This window comes from Meriones unguiculatus, chromosome 20 (genome assembly GCF_030254825.1).
Source record: "Meriones unguiculatus strain TT.TT164.6M chromosome 20, Bangor_MerUng_6.1, whole genome shotgun sequence".
Classification (NCBI taxonomy): Eukaryota; Metazoa; Chordata; class Mammalia; order Rodentia; family Muridae; genus Meriones; species Meriones unguiculatus.
Window position 1 is genome coordinate 39,264,769 of NC_083367.1, and position 26,322 is coordinate 39,291,090.

The 26,322-nt window shown below is 39.2% G+C and overlaps 1 protein-coding gene across 5 annotated transcripts in view; it reads right to left on the reverse strand.

Annotated features, from left to right (window-relative positions):
- Positions 1-2,165: 2,165 nt before the first annotated feature.
- LOC110540127 (amine sulfotransferase-like) overlaps positions 2,166-26,322 on the reverse strand; it is a 139,132-nt gene continuing 114,975 nt past the window's right edge. For 4 of the 5 annotated variants that reach the window (XM_060373643.1, XM_060373642.1, XM_060373644.1 and 1 more), the window contains exons 5-7: positions 25,279-25,373; positions 9,226-9,412; positions 2,166-2,401 (exon numbers count right to left, since the gene is read on the reverse strand). In XM_060373643.1, coding sequence (XP_060229626.1) covers positions 2,283-2,401; positions 9,226-9,412; positions 25,279-25,373 — 401 coding nt within the window. In that variant the 3' untranslated portion in view covers positions 2,166-2,282. Of the gene's footprint in view, positions 2,402-6,628; positions 7,274-9,225; positions 9,413-25,278; positions 25,374-26,322 lie in introns of those variants that run through there. The other variant, XM_060373645.1, reaches the window with a different exon arrangement.

The window sequence follows — 26,322 nt, forward strand, 5'->3', positions numbered from 1 at the left end:
TACAAGCAAAAAAAATCTTAAGTGCATTATTCAACAATTTTAGTAATAATAGAAAGAAAAATCCATTGTATAGTAATATAATATTATCAAACATTAAAACGCCACAAAATTCAAACCTTATTAAGTAGATGAGAATATTTTCTTCCCTCTTTTCTACCTCTTAATTGTCAATTCTGATTCCCTTCGGTGCTTGTCTAGAGTTTTTCAAGTTAAAGATTCTAATATCCTTTTTCTGTCTGAAGAGAGTCATAGTGTGAGGGCATCAATGGGCACAGGCACCCAGCGAGGCATGCGAGTAACCAGCTAGTAAATTTACTAGCATTCCAGCATTGGGCAAAAAGCAAGTATCATTACCACAATTACTTGGCTCTATCTGGCTAATAATGAATAAAAATGGGGGATATAAACAAACAGGTGTGGGCTTATAGGAAATATTATGAGAAGCCTTAACCACCTCATTGGAACATCCTGCATCAGTTCTAGAACTAGCAGTGGTGGTGTCCGAGGTCTGAGTAGGTTCAGGAGACCATTGCCCCCAGGGGTGAGACGTGCTCCATGTAAATTGACTAACTCCATGTTTTCCTCCACTTTTGAAAGTCATTTAAGGTTCTTAAATTATTTTTTCCCTTTTTTTAAAATTTTTCATCAATTACACTTTATTCATTCTGCATCCCCTCATAAGCCCCTGCCTCCCCTCCCAGTCCCATCCTCCCTCCTCCCTCTGCATGCATGCCACTCCCCAAGTCCACTGATAGGGGAGGTTCTCCTCTCCTTTCTGATCTTAGTCCATCAGTTCCCTGAATAACCTTTTAGCCAATGTAGCTCATGCCTTAGATGTACAAAAAGGAATTAATGCTCAACTAAAAGGAGGTTTGATGGTGTTCAATCAGAGGATTGACCTCATCCAGGAGCAAATTGATACCCTATGGCAAATCGCTCAACTTGGCTGTCAATGAAAGTATGCTGGACTTTGAGTCACTAGCATACAACATGAGAATTTTCCCTGTGCTGCAAATCTGTCTAAACAATTGTCTAGCTATATTTTAGGTAATTGGACTGGAGAATTCGATACTACGATGGACCAGCTGAGAATGGCCATTGTCATGGTAAATTCTACCAGAGTGGACGCAGGACTAGCCACAGGATTATCATCATGGATTGCTGCAGCCATGAATCATCTGAAGGAATGGGCGGGCATGGGAGCGTTAGCAGGCCTTCTGGTGTTGGTCTCCTTGGTTTGCCTGTGGTATATATGCAAGATTAGAGTCTCACAAGCAGCCATGATCATTCAGGCCTTTACAGCCATTGAAGCAGGACAGTCTCCCCAAGCATGGTTGGCTACCATAAAAAGCCAAAATGTTACGCTCAGGATGCGAGGCTAAGCACTGCACTCAGGGTCAGCCACTTTGGACCCGGAGAAGAGCATGTCTGATTGCATGCGGGTTGATGCCCCAGGTCCCGCCTCTGAGAAAAAGGTATCGGACGGGACTGATGCTCTTTGGGTGGATGACACCTAAATGAACATCAGTACAAAGTCCCAATTTATTTCTAATATCAGAGATCAGACCTCTACTCTTGCCTGATGCATCTAAAACAAAAAGGGGGAACTGTAGAGAGCTGCGTAATGCCGTGCCTGAAAGATGGAGCTGGTTTCCGCCTTCCACCTTCCCGATGGTGAGTGCTCTCTGTCACGAACAATTCCACATTTGGCTAAGGCTGAGGATCTGGCTTGCTTCCATGTATGTGGACCTATCTGCATTGCCCACGTGGCATGCTGAGGTTGGCTACCCAGAGGCTATTTAAGCTGTGGGCTGGCTTTACCCAGGGTCAGATGATTGTTCAAGGTTCCTGAATAAACTGCATTGAAAAAAAAAAGATTCTAATATCCCTCAAACATGCTTGACTCAAAATAAGTTAACCTTTCATTGTATGAATAAGAAATATGAAGATTCTTAATGTTTGTGGACCCAAAATTTAATTGTAGACTATGAAGAAAAATGTGCACTATACATTACTCTTTGCAGACATTTTTCTATACCACAAAGAACCATAATTTATATCATTAGTGTATATTACTAATGCTAAGTAGGATTCAAACAGTTTAATTTTGAAAACTGAAATCATTCATTAATCTCATTGTTATTAATCAAGGCATAGTTTAGTCATTTTTCCTTAATAAAGCTTTGTATTTATTGATGAAAACACAGAAACATCAATATTGATTTAACAACATGCCTTCTACTTAATAGATTTTTATGTTTATACAGACACTAGATAGAATTTTATTCTTTTATATCCCAGATAAACTTCAAGGGAAAATTTTTCATGTTCCTCTTAAATATCATGTCAAATCTTTCATTCTGATCCACAGTCAGATGGTTTTTCCAGTCTCCAGTGGCACCTAATAGGATAAGCACAGGAACAGAATAAAGGTAAGTAAATGGAATTGTCAAAGCAAAACTCAGTCTAATCAACTTCAGTATCTTCTCCAACCCATGCAAAATAACTGTGATTTTTTTTTGGCAGAGGTTGTTAACTCTTCTTTGTAGAAGAATTATCACTGAAAGAAATGTATTCAATAACACAATAAATTTACTAATACTTCACTGGCCCATGTATCAGCCAACCAACCATTAAACAAGCTTTACAATGAAACCAAACACTAATAAATATAAATACATGAGAACTTTAAAGTGTGTTTCATTATATGTAACATATATCATGTGCCTGTGGTTATACCTACAATGGTTTGAGGCGTCTATTTTATCCTCTTGATCTCGATTACAGATTTGGAAATATGAAATGGAAATCCTCCAGCATCTGTTTGTCATGATTGCTTTGAATGTTCTGATATTCTAGTAACTTTAAGATGGCCTTTATTTGTATATTTCTGAGAAGAATGTTGTGAGCATTTTGATTAGAATTGAATTGAATCTATAAATTGCTTTTGGTAAAGTCATCATTTTCTCTATATTAAATCTACAAATCCATAAACATCCCATCAGAAGACTATTTTTTAACATCTTTGAACTTGAAAAACACAAAGAAGTTTAAACTCAGATTTAAACTTTTCATTGAAGAGTTCTTTCACCGACTTGGTTAGGTTCAGCTTCTTTGTTAGGTTTATTCCAAGATATATTATTGCCCTTGAAGCTTCTGTAAGTGAGATAATATCCATAGTCTGTTTTCCGTTGATGTATAGAAAGGTCACTCATTTTTGAAAGTTGGTTTTGTTTCCTGAAACTCTGCTGAAATTGTTGTTTCTACAGGCATTCTGGTAGAAATTTTAAATTCTCTTATGCATATTATGGTATCAAAAGTGATACTATGTCTTCTTTTTTTCCCCTGACTATATATCCTTAATTTCCTTTTTATGTTTTAATATTTTGAATAGTGCTTCAGGTACTATGTTTAAAAAAACTGGATATACTTGAGATCTTTTGGCTATATGCCTAGGAGTGGTATACCTGGATCATGAAGTAGTACTATTTCTAATTGTCTGAGAAAGTGCAAAATTGATTTCCAAAGTGGATATACAAGTTTACATGCCCACAGCAATGGAGGAGTGTTCCCCTTTATCCACATCCTCTCTAGGATGTGCTGTCACTTGAACTGATCTTAGCCATTCTGATGGGTGTAAAATGAAGTCTCAGGGTTGTTTTGATTTGCATTTCACTGATGAGTAAGGATGTTGAGCATTTCTTTAAGTGTTTCTCTGCCATTTGATATTCCTCTATTGAGAATTCTCTGTTTAGCTCTCTACAATTTTTTAATTGGATTACTTGATTTGTTGCTGTTTAACTTCTTGAGTTCTTCATATATTCTGAATATTCACCTCTGTCACATACAGGGTTGGTGAAGAACCTTTCCCAACCCAGAGGCTGTTGTTTTGTTGCAATGAGAGTGTCCTTTGCTTTGCAGAATCTTTTCAGTTTCATGAGGGCCCATTAATTGATTGTTGATCTTAGAGCCTGTGTTGTTGGTGTTCTGTTTAGGAAGTTGTCTCCTCTGTGGGCTCTTCCCCACTTTTTCATCTAACAGGTTTAGTATCTGTTTTTTTTTTTTTTTTTTTTTTTTTTTTTTTTTTTTTTTTTTGTTAAGGTTATTGATCCTCTTGGACTTTAGTTTTGTGCAGAGAGATGAGTATGGATCTATTTGTATTTTTCTACATGTAGACATCCATTTAGACCAGCACCATTTGTGGAAGATGTTATCTTTTTCCACTGTACGGTTTTGGCTTCTTTGTCAAAAATCAAGTATCCATAAGTGTATGGGTTTATTTCTGGGTCTTCTATTAGATTCCAATGATCTACCATTCTGTTTCTATGCCACTACCATGCAGTTTTTGTTACTGTTGCTTTATAGTACAGCTTAAGACAACAAGGATATTTGCTCAACCATGTCTGTAGCACCTTAACTTGTAATAGCCAGAAGCTGGAACAAACCCAAATATCCCTCAATAGAGGAGTAGATACAAAAAATGTGGTACATATCAGGAAGTAAAAACACGGAAATCATAAAATTTGCAGGCAAATGGTGGCAACTAGAAAAGATCATCCTGAGTGAGCTATCCCAGAAACAGAAAGACAGACATGGGATAAGCAGATATTAGACATATAATGTAGAATAATCATACTAAAATCTGTAAACCTAAAGAAGTTAAGCAAGAAGGAGGACCCTGGGTAAGATGCTCAGTCTTCATTCACCAAAGCAAGTAAGATAGACATCAGAAGAAGTTGAAAATAAGGAACAAGACAAGAGCCTACCACATTGAGCCTCTGAAAGACTCTACCCAGCAGGGTATTAAGGCAGACGCTGAGACTCATACCCAAACTTTGGACAGAGTGCAGGGAATCTAATGGAAGAAGGGGAAAACAGACTTGGAAGGGTCTGGAGCTCCATAAGGAGAAACACAGAACCAACAAATCTGGGCCTAGGGGGTCTTTTATGAGACTGATACTCCAACCAAGGACCATTCACAGAGATAACCTGGACCCTCTGCACAGAAGTAGCCTGTGGCAGCTCAGTCTCCAAATGGACTCCCTAATAAGGGGAGCAGGGACTGTCTCTGACCTGAACTCAGTGGCTGGTACTTTGATCACATTGCCCTGAGAGGCGAGCTGCCTGACCAGGCCACAGAGGAAGACTATGAAAGACAATCCTGAGACCTGATAGGCAAGGGTCCAATGGAAGGGGAGGAGGTCCTCCACTATCAGTGGATGGGGAAAGGACATGGGAGGAGATGATGGAAGAAGGGAGTGCAGGAATGGGAGAGAACGGGGGTGGTGCTACAGCTGAAATACAAAATGAATAAATTATAATAAATAAAAATTATATTTAAAATTGGATATAGCAGGCAGCTCTATCTCATTTGTGTTTTTAATAGGATAACTTTAAGTTTTTCTCAATTTAGGATACTGGTTGTGGTTTTGGCACATGTAGCCTTTATTATGTTGAGATATGTTCTCTCCAGTTTTACACTCTCCAGCACTTTCATCATGAATGTATATTTCATTTTGTCTGCATCTATTGAGATGATCATGTGAGTTTTGTCTCTAAGTCCATTTTTATATGCATTAAGACATGTATGGACTAACATATTTTGAATCAACTCTACATTTCTGGGAAAAAGCTAACTACTTGGGGCTTGTAAGGTCATGGAATTTACTTTATTTTTCAGTTTTGGGTATTTTGAGACATGGTTTATGGCTTTCCTGGAACTTTCTTTGTATGGTACACTGTTGCTGAAAAAAAATTGTGTCAGGCTAAATAATGTTAATTGTTTGCACTTTGATTATCATGGCTGCATTATTTAACCTTCTATCACAATCAATAAGGCATAGACAATGTTAGATTTTATAATTCCTTATTTACATTGTGCTGGTCAGATATTTCACCTGTACTATCGCAATAACATTCCATTCCACCTCCCAATCCGCATCCAATGCCATCCACCTTAACTATTCCTACCTCGGCTACCTTTTATACATAATCTTTTAAACACTTGCTTATATTTTTTGATCTTGGTGTTTTCTTCATCCATGCCATCCTCATCCTTCCTCTTGGCCCATGTGGTCCCTTCTCCATTGTGGCTTTCTCTCTTCCAGTATTCCTGTCTGTTTCCTGTGAATCTCCTGAACCTAAAGCCTGGGAAACTTAGCCACCCTTACCCCATCCTGCCCTGTCCAGGTTTCAAGCCTTTTAATCAACCTCTCAGAAATAATGTTTTAGGCAGGTTTGCACAATTAGATAAGATAGTAACCAGATCTTGAGGGTCAGTAATAAACATCAAAATATTAGCATCTGATCAACCCCCAAGTGCAGACTGACCTTCAGTCCAGAGACTGGATTGTCTCTGCCTCTGGAATTGTAGATTAAACTCATGTGACATCATGCCCAGCAAGGTCTTTATATTTGTTTTTATCTTTATTGGGGGGAAAAGAACCTAGTACTACCAGTGTAATACAAGAGAATAATTCCTACCTGCATTTAAAGATATTCTTATGCCACATATAATTGTAGCTGCTACCAGTCATCAAAGGAATTTCTCTTCATAAAAAATGGAGATACTTTAAGAAAAGTCTAATATAATCTATAATGCAGAGATCAATGACACCTGTGGAGCTCATTTCTTTTTTCTTCCACTTATTTATTTATTCACTTTACACCCTGATTCGAAGCCTTCTCTACTCTCTTCCATGTTCCCTCCTCACAGGCCCCTCCAATCCATTCTCCACTCCCCTCCTCCTCAGAGAACGAGCAGGTCTCCCATTGGTACCAAGCCACCCTGGCACATTAAGTCACTGCAGGACTAGGCATATCCTTTCCCACTGAAGTCAGATGAGGCAGCCTGATTATGTAAATGGGATCCAAAGGCAGTCATAACAGTCAGAAAGGGCCATACTCTAGTTGTTGGGGTACCCACGTGAAGTCAAACTACACATCTGCTACATATATACAGGGGGCCTAGGACCAGTCCTTGCATTCTCTTTGGTTGGTAATTCAGTCTCTGTGAATCCCCTTGAGTCCAAGATAGTTGACTCTGAAGGTCTTGTGGAGGTCTTGACCCCTCAGGCTCCCTCAGAGTATCCTCCCAGCTCTGCCATAGACTCCTCAAGCTCTGTCTAATGTTGATGTGTCTCTGCATCTGTTTCCATCAGCAGCTGGAGAAGCTTCTCAGGGGAGTTATGCTAGGCTCCTCCTGTCTATAAGTCTAGCAGAGTAACATTAATAGTGCCAAAGATTGATTCTCTCCCATGCGATATTGTGCCTCCTAGAAATGACAGAGAAGCTGTGCAGATAAAAGATACTCATGATATGTCAACAACATAGCTTCTTAAGCTAGATATGAACAGTGATTCTATCAATAGACATCAGTAAAAGTTGCAAAAAAAAGAACTATATTTAAAATTAATGACTACTGAGAAAAGGAAAAATAAGACTCCTAACTGTTTTACAAATTCAAAGTAGTTAGCCATGAAACTAAATACAGAAAACCCACATTGAAGGAATCAGTTTTTGTTTAAATACTTGTAAATTTATGTATGTAACAACAAAAAACAAAAAAGGACATTAGTTTGACAAGAAGTGGGAAGGCTCATAGGGAAATATAGAAGAAAGGGGCATGGCAAAAGTCAGAAGTAGTACAAGAAAGGAGCAAAGTAATGTAATATTTTGATTAAAATTTGCAATAAAATTTTAAAGAGAAATGTATGGACCAAAAAAAATTATAATTTCAGAATGCCATAATTGGGGGGATTTTAAAAATTAAATTGTTATCTACCTCCCATATAAATGTATGATATATATATATATGCAATCTATAATTTAACATTGTTAATTTCTCCATATTCAGTGAAAAAAATGAGACCCAAATGACATCAATTAATGATATCAAGTTCAGAGAGGGCAGCAGAACTGCCACCACTGTGATTCCACAGGATAAACACTTGCAACTACCATTAATAGTCTTTTAAAATGGAAACAGTAGTATGATGTTTTCTGCTATCATAAGTAATTATACTAGCAATAAATATTTCTTGCAATTGGAATAGACAGAAAACAAATATTCAAAGAATAATTGATGAGCATTGGTCTAGTTTGAAGATAAGAAGTAAAATTATATTAAACCAAAAAAGACAGAAAAGGAACATTATTGAAAATTATCTTAATCTAGGGAAATTACAATAAGACTTTAAGAAATTATGTACAAGCCATTATCTATTTTCAAAATGGAAAGTGATGAATAACTTAAAGGAACCAAAATACATGACACGTTATGCTATAAAATGTTGCATTAAATGATTTTAATGAATTAAACATTTTAGTTTGGAGAGAAAAGAGCATCAAGTTAGGGGAAGCTGTTCTTCCTTAACAGCTTCTGACATAATAAGGTCACAAGGCCAGGATATGGTTGTTCATAACTATATTCCCACAACCTGGGAGGTGGAGGCAGAAAAAAAGTGTTGAAGGGAATGCTCAGTTACACAGAGCAAGTTCAAAACCATTCCTAGTCCCATGATTGAGGGAATGTCTCAAAAAGGAAAACAAAATCTCAACTGTTGATGATACATAACTCAATTTTAAAAAGATTAAAAAAGATACCTCTGTATTTATTGTGTAGTCATGTGAATTGTTGTTTAATTATGGAAAAAAGTGACACAGAAAAAGAGCAATTTAACCTCCTGCACTTAAAATATGCAGTTTGTTATTATTTTATAAAATCTGGAATAAAAGAGAGCTGAAAAGTAAAATTCTTCTGGACTAAGCCAAGAAAGTTGCCTCAAATCTATATCCCAGCATTTGCAACAAAGGCAGGAGAAAATCAAATTCTAGTCCAGCCTGAGCTACATGGTGTCTGTACTGCCAGCCTGGACCACACAGTATTATGTTCTTTCAAAATATAATAAAATGTCACAATTTAGAGTTTCTAAAATATCTATGGCAAAGGTCAATACTACTGATATGCCATGAAGAGATGAGTCATGTGAGGTATAAAGAAGAAAAGACACATTTATTAAATAACTAAGCTATGGTACTTTATACTAAAATACTATTAAATTTTTGGTGAAACTCCTAGTTCTATTTCCATTAAGATATTTAATGTTCTCTGTGTTGCAGTCTTTATCAACTTGAGAAACAATTGGAAGTCCAGTGCAATTGCTCCAAAGGATCAGGCTAAAGAGATTCACAATATTATGATTAGGACAGACCGTTGAGTCTAACCTTTGCGCAGGAAGGAGCCCTCATTGTGTTTGGTCCCAATTTTAGTATTTATAGACTGATCATAATTTTCTCGTGGGTTAGATTTCATATTCTGAAATGTAGCTTGTCTCACAATAGCATTCACGTCTTCTTCACTCAGTTCTTTCTCCAGAAAACTGCAGATTTTAAGCACTGAGCCTCTGAGATCCTGAAACAGTCATGGGTTGAGAAATTACTGATCTTATTATGAAGGTATGAGTTACAGCCAAACATGAGACATGATTATGTAATTGCTGGATTCCTTCCTGGAATGCAAAGATGGCTCAACAGAAGCAAATAGTGAATAGGAGTCCTATCAGGCTCAGGAAAAATTGAATTTGGTTATTTCCACTGATACAGAAGAAAATCAAGTAAGCACAACAAACAGTAGTAGAAAGAATGCACTTCAAACACAAAAGGCTACATGTAAAATATCTGCACATTAAATCATACAATACAGCCACTTTTGATGTGAACTGACAGACTAAGATCAGAAAGGAGAGGAGAACCTCCCCTATTAGTGGACTTGGGGAGTGGCATGCAAGCAGAGGGAGGAGGGAGGGTGGGATTGGGATGGGAGGAGGGAGGAGCTTATGGGGGGATGCAGAATGAATAAAGTGTAATTGATGAAAAATTTAAGAAAAAAGGGAAAAAATAATTTAAGAACCTTAAATGACTTTCAAAATTGGAGGAAAACATGGAGTTAGTCAATTGGCATGGAGCACATCTCGCCCCTGGGGGCAATGGTCTCCTGAACCTACTCAGACCTCAGACACCACCACTGCTAGTTCTAGAACTGACGCAGGATGTTCCAACGAGGGGTTAAGGCTTCTCATAATATTTCCTATAAGCCCACACCTGTTTGTCTATATCCCCCATTTTTATTCATTATTAGCCAGATAGAGCCAAGTAATTGTGGTAATCATACTTGCTTTTTTGCCCAATGCTGGAATGCTAGTAAAGTTAGGTATGCCCTGGTTACTCGCATGCCTCACTGGGTGCCTATGCCCATTGATGCCCCTCACGCTATGACTCTCTTCAGACAGAAAAGGGATCTTGGAACTACAGCCACCATTGTTACTACCATCTCATTGACGGCTGTTGGAGCTACCACCAGGGCATTAGCCATGAGTCATACTGGACAGATTGCTCAGACCCTGAATAATCATTTAGCCAATGTAGCTCATGCCTTAGTTGTACATAAAGGAATTAATGCTCAACTAAAAGGAAGCTTGATGGTGTTCAATCAGAGGATTGACCTCTTGCAGGAGCAAATTGATACCCTATGGCAAATCGCTCAACCTGGCTGTCAATGAAAGTATGCTGGACTTTGTGTCACTAGCATACAACATGAGAATTTTTCCTGCGCTGCAAATCTGTCTAAACAATTGTCGAGCTATATTTTAGGTAATTGGACTGGAGAATTCGATACTACGATGGAGCAGCTGAGAGTGGCCATTGTCACAGTAAATTCTACCGGAGTGGACGCAGGACTAGCCACAGGATTATCAACATGGATTGCTGCAGCCATGAATCATCTGAAGGAATGGGTGGGCATGGGAGTGTTAGCAGGCCTTCTGGTGTTGGTCTCCTTGGTTTGCCTGTGGTATATATGAAAGATTAGAGTCTCACAACAGTGTGATGCAGCCATGATCATTCAGGCCTTTACAGCCATTGAAGCAGGACATTCTCCCCAAGCATGGTTGGATACCATAAAAAGCTAAAATGATACGCTCAGGATGCGAGGCTAAGCACTGCACTCAGGGTCAGCCGCTTCGGACCCAGAGAAGAGCATGTCTGATTGCATGCGGGTTGATGCCCCAGGTCCCGCCTCTGAGAAAAAGGTATCGGACGGTCTGATGCTCTTTGGGTGGATGACACCTAAATGAACATCTGTACAAAGTCCCAATTTATTTCTAATATCAGAGATCAGACCTCTACTCTTGCCTGATGCATCTAAAACAAAAAGGGGGAACTGTAGAGAGCTGCGGAATGCTATGCCTTAAAGATGGAGCTGGTTTCCGCCTTCCACCTTCCCGATGGTGAGTGCTCTCTGTCACGAACAACTCCACATTTGGCTAAGGCCGAGGATCTGGCTTGCTTCCATGTATGTGGACCTATCTGCATTGCCCCCGTGGCACGCCTGGGTTGGCTACCCAGAGGCTATCTAAGCTGTGGGCTGGCTTTCCCCGGGGTCCGAGGATTGTTCAATGTTCCTGAATAAACTGCATTGAAAAAAAAAAAAAAAAAAAGGACACCAGTAAAAAAATTCTTCAAATATTTTTCAAAAAGAGTAACAAGAGTTTACTGTGAGAGCGAATATCCTAGTAACATCAAAAGCTACACTCATTAAGTCTCATCAAAATGGCTGCATAAATAGGACCTGAACAAAGATGATCCCAATAGGCATGCTAATGTGAAATGGGGAAATCTCCTAAGTCCTCAATCATGGAAGAAAACCTACAGGTGACTAAGAAATATTAAGAGGGAGAGCAATAGTCTTCCCCAGAAAAAGAGCACAAAAATTGGTTATTCAAGGCCAGGTGGTCAGCCCTGAAATGATACACATAAAAGTAACATGATATGTACTGAGTAGATTGTATCATATATATATATTTAAACAAAAAGAGACCATAAATTTTAAAAAGGGTGGAGGCATACATAAGAGGGTTTGGAGGGAGGAAAATGAAAAATTATTGTCATTATAACCTTGAATTTTTTAATATTGAAAGAAAACAATAAAGTATTTGTCAAATATGAAAAAAAAATCATACTCAATTGAGAAACACACAAAGATTTTTCAGTTCATGTTGGAAATAGCTAAAACTTTCCTACCTCTATTGCTACAACCATGAAAATAAATAAAGAAGAGAAAATTTGGTCAATAACAAGAAAAGCAGAATGTAAACTGAACAACTCTAAGCAGGCTACGTGGTTTTCAAAGGAAAAAATTCAAGCAGAATTAATGACATTTTACGATGGTGTAGAGTACAAAATCAGAACCATAAAAATACCAAGGGAATGTGAAGAAAGTGAAGAAAATTAATAGATAAACAATCTACACTCAGGGCAATTCTACTTTGAATCTCATTTTAAAAAAAAGTATGTTGGAAAATTCATATGAGAAGAATTGAATACATAAATAACCTTAAAAAGAGAAGGTAAATTTGTGGTTTTCATACCTCAATATTTCAAAAGTTAGTAAAAAATTATTGTACTCAATATGATATAGTAATGATATAAATAGAGCATGTGAACCAAATTCATTTTCTGGAACTTCATTTTGAACTTTAACGTGCTGTTAAAATTTGTATAAATGGCTCAGGATTAAATTTTAGTATATTGTAACAAAGTTTTTTGATTAAAGACCAACAGTAAGAACTTAAATATGAAATTATGACTTCTAATTATATAAAATAAACATCAATGGACATAAAAATTCAGATAGATCCTGAAAAAATATTAGTGGCCAATTTCAGTGCCTCACATTTGATTCTAGATAGACCATCCAAATTTAAAGTCAACATAGAAAATTCAAAGCTAAATTACATCACAGATCAAAAAGGTATAATAGCTATTTACAAAATGTTCTAGCTGTATTTGTTTCATTTCTATTGTGATAAAAACAATGAGGCAAGAAAAGGATTGTTTCTCCATTTCAGTTACTATCCATCATTAGAGAAAGTCAAGAGGTGAAGGATAGAACTGAAGCAGAACTATCGAGAACCTCTGCTTGCTGACTTCCTCCTCAGGGCTTGCTCACCCTGCTTTATAATATGCAGAGGGCACAATCAGGGGTGACACAGCCCACAGTGAGCTGGGCCCTTCCAAATCAATCATTGAAGCAGAAAGACACACATGGTATATACTCAAATATAAGAGGATAATAGACATATAATATAGGATAAACATACTAAAATCTGTACACCTAAAGAAGCTAAGCAAGAAGGAGGACCCTGGGTGAGATGATCAATCCTCACACAGAAAGACAAACAAGATGGACATTGAAAGAAGAAAAGAGGAAACAGGACAGTGCCTAAAACAGAGGGCCTCTGAAAGACTCTATCCAACAATGTATCAAAGCAAATGCTGAGACTCATAACCAAACTTTTTCCAGAGTGCACGGAATCTTATGAAAGAAGGGGAGCTATTAAGACCTGGAGAGTACAGGAGCTCCACGAGGAGAGCAACAGAATCAAAATATCTGGGCCCAGAGGTGTTTTGTGAGACTGATACTCCAACCAAGGACCATTTGTAGATATAACCTAAAACCCCTGCTCAGATATAGCCCATGGCAGCTCAGTATCCACGTTGGTACCCTAATAAGGGGAATGGGTACCATCTCTAACATGAACTCAGTGGCTGGCTTTTTGACCACCTCCCACTAAATGTGGAGCAGCCTTGCCTGGCCACAGAGAAGGACAATGTAGCCAGTCCTGAAGAGACCTGATAAGCTAGGGTCAAATGAAGGGAAGGAGGAACTCCCCTATCAGTGAACTTGGAGAGTGAACTTGGAGAGGAGCATGTGAGGAGATGAGGGAAGGAAAGTGAGATTGGGAGGTAGTGAGGGAGGGGGCTGCAGCTGGGATACATGCAAGCAGAACACTGTAAACATAATAAATAAATCTTTAAAAAAAAAGGTTCAATGAAAACTATTGTGGGATTATTATTTATTATTTCTAGTGAGCTAAGAAATTAGAGAACCTCCCCTATTAGTGGACTTGGGGAGTGGCATGCAAGCAGAGGGAGGAGGGAGGGTGGGATTGGGATGGGAGGAGGGAGGGGTTTATGGGGGGATGCAGAATGAATAAAGTGTAATTGATGAAAAATTTAAGAAAAAAGGGAAAAAATAATTTAAGAACCTTAAATGACTTTCAAAATTGGAGGAAAACATGGAGTTAGTCAATTTACATGGAGCACGTCTCACCCCTCGGGGCAATGGTCTCCTGAACTTACTCAGACCTCGGACACCACCACTGTTAGTTCTAGAACTGACGCAGGATGTTCCAACGAGGGTTTAAGGCTTCTCATAATATTTCCTATAAGCCCACACCTGTTTGTCTATATCCCCCATTTTTATTCATTATTAGCCAGATAGAGCCAAATAATTGTGGTAATGATACTTGCTTTTTTGCCCAATGCTAGAATGCTAGTAAAGTTAGGTATGCCCTGGTTACTCGCATGCCTCACTGGGTGCCTATGCCCATTGATGCCCCTCACGCTATGACTCTCTTCAGACAGAAAAGGGATCTTGGAACTACAGCCACCATTGTTACTACCATCTCATTGACGGCTGTTGGAGCTACCACCAGGGCATTAGCCATGAGTCATACTGGGCAGACTGCTCAGACCCTGAATAATCATTTAGCCAATGTAGCTCATGCCTTAGTTGTACATAAAAGAATTAATGCTCAACTAAAAGGAAGCTTGATGGTGTTCAATCAGAGGATTGACCTCTTGCAGGAGCAAATTGATACCCTATGGCAAATCGCTCAACCTGGCTGTCAATGAAAGTATGCTGGACTTTGTGTCACTAGCATACAACATGAGAATTTTTCCTGCGCTGCAAATCTGTCTAAACAATTGTCGAGCTATATTTTAGGTAATTGGACTGGAGAATTCGATACTACGATGGAGCATCTGAGAGTGGCCATTGTCACAGTAAATTCTACCGGAGTGGACACAGGACTAGCCACAGGATTATCAACATGGATTGCGGCAGCCATGAATCATCTGAAGGAATGGGTGGGCATGGGAGTGTTAGCAGGCCTTCTGGTGTTGGTCTCCTTGGTTTGCCTGTGGTATATATGCAAGATTAGAGTCTCACAACAGTGTGATGCAGCCATGATCATTCAGGCCTTTACAGCCATTGAAGCAGGACATTCTCCCCCAAGCATGGTTGGATACCATAAAAAGCTAAAATGATATGCTCAGGATGCGAGGCTAAGCACTGCACTCAGGGTCAGCTGCTTTGGACCCAGAGAAGAGCATGTCTGATTGCATGCGGGTTGATGCCCCAGGTCCCGCCTCTGAGAAAAAGGTATCGGACGGGTCTGATGCTCTTTGGGTGGATGACACCTAAATGAACATCTGTACAAAGTCCCAATTTATTTCTAATATCAGAGATCAGACCTCTACTCTTGCCTGATGCGTCTAAAACAAAAAGGGGGAACTGTAGAGAGCTGCGGAATGCTATGCCTTAAAGGTGGAGCTGGTTTCCGCCTTCCACCTTCCCGATGGTGAGTGCTCTCTGTCACGAACAACTCCACATTTGGCTAAGGCCGAGGATCTGGCTTGCTTCCATGTATGTGGACCTATCTGCATTGCCCCCGTGGCACGCCTGGGTTGGCTACCCAGAGGCTATTTAAGCTGTGGGCTGGCTTTCCCCGGGGTCCGAGGATTGTTCAATGTTCCTGAATAAACTGCATTGAAAAAAAAAAAAGAAATTATTATTCTTAAAGACTACAAACTGCTTTAAAAATAGCAATATTCGGGGCCTGTGGAGATGGCTCAGTTGGTAACGTGCCTGCCAAGCCAGGAGGAGGATATGAGTTCAGATCTCAAGCACTGAGGTAATCCCCATGCTAGGGAAGCAATGACAGGCTGGTTCTTGGAGTTTGCTGGCCAGGTAGCTTCGCTGAACCTGTCTCAGAACCAGTGGGAGCCATTTAAGGAGAAACATCCAATGCTCTGTTGTAGTGATAGAACAGTCTGAACAAAAGCCATGTGGTTGAAAAAAGGGGTTTATTTGGTTCAGAAAGGAACTCCAGCAGGAGCTTATAGCAAAAAGCACAGAGAAATGATGCTTTCTGGCTTATTCTCCAACTTCCAGGCTTATGCTTAGCTAATTTTCTTGACAACCCAAAACCGACTAAAGACAGTACCACTTGCAGGGGACTGTGCCTGCCTACATCACTTGTGACAAACTCTCGCACACATAGCCCAACCTGATAAAAAAAATTACATAAGACTCCGTTTTCAGGGAATTCTAGGGTGTGTCAAATTGACAATCAATGTAAACTAGGACACCTGACATTAACCTATAGCCTACACACCCAGACACACACAAACAACAAACACAACTGGCCATGCAAGGCCATAAATCTAGCATTTGGAAGTCTTCATCCTCCTTCCCCTCTTTGCAGAAGGATTGTAAGTCCAAGTTCAGTCTGAGCTAAATAGTAAGACTCTTTTGAGGGGTTTGTGGGGAGATACAGTAGTTGGGACTCAGTTAAGTTATCCTCATATGCAGAGACTATACAACTGCCAACAACTGTCTCACAAAATCAACTATATAAGCAAAAAGGTTCACAAATAGTATATACCAATCTGTACGGAGAGGTGTTAAAAATTGTATATCCATTAGTGTTTATGAATAAAATCATGTGTGTAGACTTTATGAGTGGTTGTATGTAGGATTTCCTTTGTTTTTATTCTTAACCATCTTTGCTAAGAGCATATTAATTACTACTTAACTGATCTACTGCCTAACTGATCTCTCAAGAAAGAAAAGCATTGTTAATGGGATTTCACTTGCTTTTTAACTCTTAATAGCACTAATTCTGGTATATTCTGGTATATTCACCACTATTTTGTCCAAACAATGCATATGGGTAAAATTTTCATTTTAGACGCATCAGGCAAGAGTAGAGGTCTGATCTCTGATATTAGAAATAAATTGGGACTTTGTACCGATGTTCATTTAGGTGTCATCCACCCAAAGAGCATCAGACCCGTCTGATACCTTTTTATCAGAGGCGGGAATGGGTGGGGTCCACTCTCGGGCCGCACAGCCAGAAAAGAACCCGTGTAACTTGGGCTTTGGGTCTCCGGGTGGGTGCTGCAAGCCTGCATGTCTTGATCACTTTCCCAGGCTGATTGGTGGGACTGGCAGTCCCAGTCACAAAAAAAAAAAAAAAAAAAAAACCCAAGGGGAAAGAAAGTTGCAAGACTGATCACAGGTCACCCAGACCTTACCTGCCCCCATCACAACTGAGCTCCCGCTGCTGAGAGCTGCACGCCCAGCTCAAAATCCCTACTCCCTCTTGGGAGGAGGCAGGAGGTAGCCAGCAGAATTTGCCACAGACCACATCGTCTGTACCCCAACCTGAGATCGGGGCTGAGAAAACCCAATCCTTTTGGGCACTCCCCCAAACGCTGCCATAACCTGGCCGTGGCAGAGCAGAAGGATAAAGAGGCACACCGCGGCTTCACAGGGCTGGAATTCCAGTGCTGCCAGCTGCTACTAGCAAACAAACTTTAGCTTGGGATATGGGACTATGGCCATTGTACTCGTCCTGAGATTCTCCTGGGTCCAGCGCAATAAGGTCTAGCAGCAAGTTCTATCACCGCCCCCCCCCCCCCCCCGACCACTGGCCAAGAAACCCCAGGTCAGGATTGGACTGAGAAGCCCCAACCACTTCTGGCACTCCCCTGAGAGTACCTCCATAAGCTTGCCCTAGCAGAGGGGAAGGACAGAGAGGCAGCCTGCCAAGGACACAGCACCCTCTCTCCAGCTCACCCAGCAGCCCCTAGCAGAAAAACCCAAGCTCTGGATCTGAGGACACTCAACCCTACCTGGTACTCTCTCAGGATCAACAAACATAGGCTCTACCTCCAGGCTGCTTATGGCAGAGAGATCTAGGCCCGGGATCTGGGATTGAGAACACTCAACCTAACTCTTTCTTGCGCCACTCCAGGACCAGTCAATATAACCCCTCCTGGCAGAGGGAAAGGACAGAGAGGCAGCACACAGGAAAGGTGGACACCGAGTCCTGTGGCCACAGTGTCACAGAGCTGACTGTTGGCCTACCCACGCACTCTCCCCAGCAGGACCAAATCAGAGAGTAGAGAGCAAGGGGAACCCCTGTGCATTCCAACTGGTCCTGCAAGAGAGTGAGTGAGCCTTCTAGGGAGAGTTTGCCCCAGACCACTGCAGTAGTCAGAGAATCCGTGCATGCACCCTGCGCCCACTAAAAGCGCACGTGAATAGCGCCAGCGTCACATTCCTTACTTAGGCAAAACTGAAACCAGAGTGCACACTCCCAAACCAATGAACCTCTCTCATCTTCCTGAAAAAAAAAAAAAAAAAACAGTCCAGAAAACAGAAAGAGATGATCATAGCCCAAACTACAATCTCGAGGAACAAACAGTGAGGGTTATAAATAACCAGATGGCTAGAGGCAGACATAAGAACACTCCCAACAAAAATCAGGACATAATGGCCTCACCAGCAACCCCACAAAACAATGCACACTTCAATTCACTAGATATACAAGAAAATGACCTCAAAACTATGTTTCTCCAGCTATTAGAGGCCCATAAAGATGAAATGAACAAAGCCCTCAGAGAAATAGCCAAAGAAATTGAGACTAACCAAGAGGAAACCAATCGTGCTCTCAGAGAAATGACCACGAAAATTGAGGCAAACAAAGAAGAAATGCACAAAGCTCTCAAAGAAATGTCCACACAACGAAAGGCCAATAAAGAAATAAACAAAGCTCTCATAGAAATACAGGCAATTATACCCAAAGAAGTAGAGGCACAATTAGTGATACATAGAGAGGAAACGGACAAAAAAATAGAAGCTGTCATGGAAAAGCAGGACTCCACATTCAAACAGATGAAGGAAATGGTGCAAGACATGAAAACAGAATTAGAATCAATAAAGAAAACACAAATAAAGAAAAACCAGGAGCTGGAGAACATAGAGAAAAGATCAGAAACTACAAAGGTAAGCATCACCAACAGAATACAAGAGATGGAAGAAAGAATTTCAGGAGCCAAAGATACACTTGCAGAAATTGATACTTCTCTCAAAGAAAAAATTAAATCAGAAAAGTTCCAAACACAAAACATCCAAGAAATCAAGGACACCATGAAAAGACAAAACCTAAGAATAATAGGAGTAGAAGAAAAAGAAGACATCAGGCTCAAAGGTCCGGAAAATATTTTCAAGAAAATTATAGAAGAAAACTTTCCCAACTTAAAGAAGGAATTGGCCATAAACATACAAGAGGCCTACAGAACACCAAGTAGACTAGACCAGAAAAGAAATTATTCACGTCACATCATAGCCAAAACACAGAACCTACAGAACAAAGAAAAAATTCTAAAAGCAGCAAGGGAAAAAGGCCAAGTAACATATGAAGGTAGACCTATCAGAATCACACCAGACTTCTCAACAGAAACTATGAAAGCCAGAAGGGCCTGGACAAAAATCATGCCTTCCTTAAGGAAACACAGATGCCAACCCAGACTACTATACCCAGCAAAACTTTCAATCAACATAGACGGAGAATTCAAAATATTCTAAGACAAAACCAAATTTAAACAATACCTACATAGTAACCCAGCTCTACAGAAGTTACTAGAAGGGAAACTCCAAACCAAAGAAAACAACTACATTAAAGGAAACAGAGGAAATAGATAACTACACAACAAAAAACCCAAAAGAATACAAGCAATAAAACTCAGTGACATCACCAACCCCACATCTAAAGTAAGTAACAATTGTTGGTCACTAGTTTCTATCAACATCAACGGACTCAACTCCCCAATAAAAAGACACAGACTAACAGAATGGATGCAGAAACAGGATCCAACATTCTGCTGCAATCCAAGAAACACACCTATGCAACAAAGATAAACACTACCTCAGAGTAAAGGGCTGGAAAAATGTTTTTCACTCAAATGGTTCCAGAAAACAAGCTGGAGTAGCCATCCTAACATCTAATAAAATAGACTTTCAACCCAAGTTAATCAAAAAAGATAAGGAAGGCCACTATATTCTCATCAAAGGAAAAATCCACCAAGAGGACATCACAATTTTGAATATCTATGCCCCAAATACAAGAGCACCTACATTCGTAAATGAAACAATATTAAAGCTTAAATCACACATTGATCCTAATACCCTAATAGTGGGAGACTTCAACACTCCACTCTCACCTTGGGACAGATCAACTAGACAGAAAACAAATAGGGAAATAAAAACACTTACAGAGACCCTAACTCAAATGGACCTAATACATGTCTACAGATCTTTTCATCCAAACTCAAAAAAGTATATCTTCTTTTCAGCACCGCATGGAACCTTCTCCAAAATAAACCATATAGTTGGTCAAAAAGCAAGCCTCAACAGATACGAAAAGTTTGAAATAATCCCCTGTATTCTATCTGACCACCATGGACTAAAGCTGGACCTCAACAACAACAGAAATAACAAAAAGCCAACACGCACATGGAAACTGAACAACTTGTTACTCAATGACAGCTGGGTTAAGGAAGAAATAAAGAAAGAAATTAAAGACTTCCTAGAATTCAATGAAAATGAAAGCACAACATACCCAAATTTATGGGACACATTGAAAGCAGTGCTCAGGGGAAAATTTATAGCACTAAGTGCCTGCAAGAAGAAATTCGTAACATCACATACAAACAACTTAATGGCCCAAATGAAAACCCTAGAAAAAAAAAAAAAAAGAAGCAGATACACCCAAAAGGAGCAGATGGCTGGAAATAATCAAACTCAGGGCTGAAATCAATCAATTAGAAACAAATAAAACTATTCAAAGAATCAATGAAACAAAAAGCTGCTTTGAGAAAATCAACAACATAGACAAACACTTAGACAAACTAACTAAAAAGCAGAGAGAATTTGTCCAAATCAAGAAAATCAGAGATGAAAAGGGTGACATAACTACAGACATTGAGGAAATTCAAACAATCATTAGGTTATACTACAAAAGCCTATATGCCACAAAATTTGAAAACCTAAATGAAATGGACAATTTTCTTGATAGATTCCATCTTCCAACATTAAGTCAAGAACAGGTAGAAAGACTGAATAGCCCTATATCCCCCAAGGAAATTGAAGCAGTCATTCAGTCTCCCCTCCAAGAAAAGCCCTGGGCCAGATGGTTTCAGTGAGGAATTCTACCAGACCTTCAAAGAAATGCTAACACCAATTCTCCTCAAACTATTCCACAAAATAGAAACAGAAGGTACATTACCAAACTCATTCTATGAAGCGACAGTCACCCTGATACCTAAACCACACAAAGACCCAACAAAAAAAGAGAACTTCAGACCTATCTCTCTTATGAACATTGATGCAAAAATACTCAATAAAATCCTTTCAAACCGAATCCAAGAACACATCAAAGATATCATCCACCATGACCAAGTAGACTTCATCCCAGGCATGCAAGGGTGCTTCAACATACGGAAATCCAGCAATGTAATTCACCACATAAACAAACTGAAGGAGAAAAACCACATGATCATCTCCTTAGGTGCAAAAAAAGCATTTGAAAAAGTCAAACACTCATTCATGTTTAAAGTCTTGGAGAGATCAGGGATACAAGGCACATATTTAACATAGTAAAGGCAATATACAGCAAGTCTATAGCCAACATCAAACTCAATGGAGAGAAACTCAAATCAATCCCACTGAAATCAGGGACAAGACAAGGCTGCCCACTCTCTCCATATCTCTTCAACATAGTACTTGAAGTCCTAGCCAGAGCAATATGACAACTAAAGGAGATCAAGGGGATACAAATAGGAAAGGAAGAGGTCAAAGTGTCACTATTTGCAGGTGATATGATAGTATATATGAGCAACCCCAGAAATTCAACCAGAGAACTCCTCCAGCTGATAAACACCTTCAGGAAAGTGGCAGGATACAAAATAAACTCAAAAAAAAAATCAGAAGCCCTCCTGTATATCAAAGACAAAAGGGCTGAGAAAGAACTTAGGGAAACAACACCCTTCACAATAGACACTAATAACATAAAGTTCCTTGGGGTGACACTAACCAAGCAAGTGAAAGACCTTTCTGAGAAAAACTTCAAGTCTCTGAAGACCGAAATTGAAGAAGATCTGAGAAGGTGGAAAGATCTCCCGTACTCATGGATTGGTAGGATTAACATTGTGAAAATGGCAATCCTGACAAAAGCAATCTACAGATTCAATGCAATTCCCATCAAAATAGCAACTCAATTCTTTACAGACCTTGAAAAAAAGATTCTCAGCTTCATATGGAGAAACAAAAAACCCAGAATCTCCAAAACAATCCTATACAACAACAGATCATCTGGAGGTATGTCCATCCCCGATCTCAAGTTGTACTACAGAGCAATAGTAATAAAAATTGCATGGTATTGGCATAAAAACAGAAAGGAGGATCAATGGAACCGCATAGAAGATCCAGAAATAAATCCACACACCTATGAATACTCGATATTTGACAAAGAAGCCAAAACCATTCAATGGAAAAAAGACAGCATCTTCAACAAATGGTGCTACTCCAACTGGATGTCCTCATGCAGAAAAATGAAAATAGATCTATATCTATCACCCTGCACAAAACTTAAGTCCAAGTGGATCAAAGAACTCAGCATAAAACCAGATACTCTAAATCTCTTAGAAGAAAAAGTGGGGAACAGCCTAGAACTCATTGGCACATGAGACAACTTCCTGAACAGAACACCAACAGCACAGGCTCTAAGAGCAACAATCAATAAATGGGACCTCATGAAACTGAAAAGCTTCTGTAAAGCAAAGGACACTATCATCAAAACAAAACGACTACCTACAGATTGGGAAAGAATCTTCACTAACCCTTTATCTGACAGGGGACTAATATCCAGTATATACAAAGAACTAAAGAAGCTGAAAAGCAGCAAACCAAGTAATCCAATTAAAAAATGGGGAACAGAGCTAAACAGAGAATTCTCGACAGAGGAATATTGAATGGCAGAGAAGCACTTAAAGAAATGCTCAACCTCATTAGCCACCAGGGAAATGCAAATCAAAATGACCCTGAGATATCACCTTATACCCATCAGAATGGCCAAGATGAAAAACTCAAGTGACAACACAAGCTGGAGAGGTTGTGGAGAAAGGGGAACCCTGCTCCACTGCTGGTGGGAATGTAAACTGGTACAACCACTCTGGAAAGCTATCTGGCGCTTTCTAAGACAATTAGGAATAGCGCTTCCTCCAGACCCAGCTATACCACTGCTAGGTATATACCCAAAGTTTGCTCAAGTACACAAAAGGGATACTTGCTCAACCATGTTTATAGCAGCTTTATTTGTAATAGCCAGAACCTGGAAACAACCCAGATGTCCATCAACGGAGGAATACATACAGAAATTGTGGTATTTTTATACAGTGGAATACTACTCAGCAATCAAAAAGGAGGAAACCATGAAATTTGCAGGCAAATGGTGGGATCTAGAAAAGATCATTCTGAGTGAAATATCCCAGAAGGAGAAAGACAAACACGGTATATACTCACTTATATAGACCTATAAGATATGATAAACATAATGAAATCTCTACACCTAAAAAAGATAATCAATTGAGCGGACATGGGGTAAGATGATCAATCCTCATTTAGAAAGACAGATGGGATGTGCATTGAACGTATGACAGGAGTCTACTGAGCAAATCTGAAAGACTAACTAGCAGTGTTTTCAAAGCAAAGACTCATGACCAAACCTTTGGCAGAGTACAGGGAATCATAAGAAAGAAGGCGAGTTAGGCTGATGGGGAAAGGATAGGAGCTCCACAAGGACCAAATATATCTGGGCACAGGGTCTTTTCTGAGACTGACATTCAACCAAGGACCATGTATGGATATAACCTAGAACCTCTGCTCATATGTAGCCTGTGGGAGCTCAGTAACCAATTGGTTTCCCAAAGTGAGGGGAACAAGGACTATTTCTAACAGGAACTCAATGACTGGCTCTTTGGCCTCCCCACCCCCCAAGGGAGGATCAGTCCTGTTAGGCCACAGAGGAGGACAATGTAGCCCGTCCTGATGAGACCTGTGCAATGAGAATGAAAGGACATGAAAAGTAAGACAATGTGGTGAAGAAAAAAATGAAAACAGAATGATAGAAATAGAATAACTAATGTTACAAAAATGAAATTACTTCAAAATTTTTAATATAATAATGTTTATTACATTCAAGGCGATAAAAGACAAAATTAAAAATTATCCAAAAACCTAGATTTGGCTGAAAATGTAGATCAGTAGAATATTTATTTGTATAGCATGTATAAGATACTGGTTTGCATCAATGCCATAGAAACAACAACAAAATAAAAATAAAGATAAAAAATGCAACGGAAAACTAAATGGCCAAGATGGCATACAAGATAAATCATTGAGTGCTTTAAGTGCATTCCTTATGGAAAAGAGTGTGGATCTTACACAAGTAAAAATAGGCACATCATATGATCCAGCAGTATTATTCCTAGTTATATGAAAATAAAGTTATCATTCCAAACCTTACTGGCATCGATTGTGATTAAATTCTTCTCTACAGTCAAAACATGCAATAGTTCTAGAAGCTGATTAGATCATTAGATCTAGCTGTTCATTAGGTCATCTAGATGCTCTAGAAAAATGAAAGTGTGATATACATATATATATGTATATATATATATACAATAGAAGTGTTATTTAGATACACAAAAAAGTAAAGCTCATTGAAAGTGGAGGAACCTTAAAACAGATTAAGAGAAATCAGCCAATACAGAGAAATAGTTATCACATCTCTCTTTCTCATGTTGGGGAAAAATAAAAGAATTATAAAACACCTATCATTCTGAAAGTTGAAGGATGATTACTAGCAACTGGGAAGAGTCCTGAACAAGGGTGAGAAGTAAACAAAAGTGACTGGATAAGGGCAATAAATGCTGGTTCATAGATGGCCTTATCACACTGAATCTACTGATACAAATAATTGAAGGTTGATAATTTCTTGAAAAGAGAAGTCTACTCTAGATACATAAGATTGTCTTCATTGACACAGGAAGCTACCTAAGAAGAAATCACAAGAACCAACTACAAGAAGAAAAAGCCCCTGGGAAGAATAGTCAACAAAGGAGGGTCTGGATGTCAGGAAACTCCTCCCACAGGAAGCCCAAGTAGTAGTGAGGTAAAAGGATATTGGAGATTGGGTGGTTTAAACTCAGAGATGGGAAATAACTTTCAACACAACTTTTTTGTCTCACCTTCTTCATGTCTTCATAACTCAGAAACATTATACTGAAGTCATGTCTGTGTTCATACCAGCCTCTAATGTGATCAAACCAACAGCTTCCTGCAACTGAAGGAAAAATTACTGACTAACAGGAAAAGACACTACACTTACTGAACAGCAAACTCTATTATTTTTTATGATTTAGCCTATTAGAAATAAAACCAACACCCCTACATTTGAATGTCTATATGACATTCAATTGTAGGGGTGTTGGTTTAAATTTCATTTGGGTATAACAATTTACACAAGACTTATACCAACTTAAATATTTCAGGCCCCAACTAGACAGACATACAGATATTCAAGAGTTAGTTGCTAAAGACACTGCTTCGTTGTAAAAGTGTTGGCTGCTCCTGCAGAAGACCTGAGTGTGGTTCTCTGCACTAACATGGTGGCTCATAAAACAGTTATAAATCTAGTTCCAGGGAATCTGGTGCTGTCTTGTGACCTCTACATTCAATGTACACATGGTTCACATACATCTATGCAGGCAACACACTCATAAAGTAAATCAACCTAAAATCTTTTTAATAAAGAAGTTCAAGGGTCTGAACTTAAGATTTTTTTAGGGAAATTACTCTTTCTCCTCTATATGAAAGCATGTCTCTGTTTCTTCCATCCTACAAGATTTCTGAACAGCAGTGTTTCCTTTCTACAATGAAACAGAACCTGAATATGATAACGTAAATGTTTGGGATCCTGATTCCACATATTCCACATTCCATGTGCCTCTTTCATTAATCCATTATAATTCCATTCTCAAGAACTATATGAAATATTCCTCAGCTTCCCTTCAAGTTCTTGTCATGGAGAGCACACCTGCATCCTGAACTTTATTGCTATGATTCTTCCTACTCCATTAGCGAGAAGAAAAAAAAAGTGGATAAACTATTTGTAAATATGGTCTTGCTTAAACATTTCCTAAATAATTCAGTGTTGCAATACTGACACCCCTCAAATCATCCAAACATGGCAGAAAAACCACCGTGCATCACACTAAGTTCATTCAAATGTC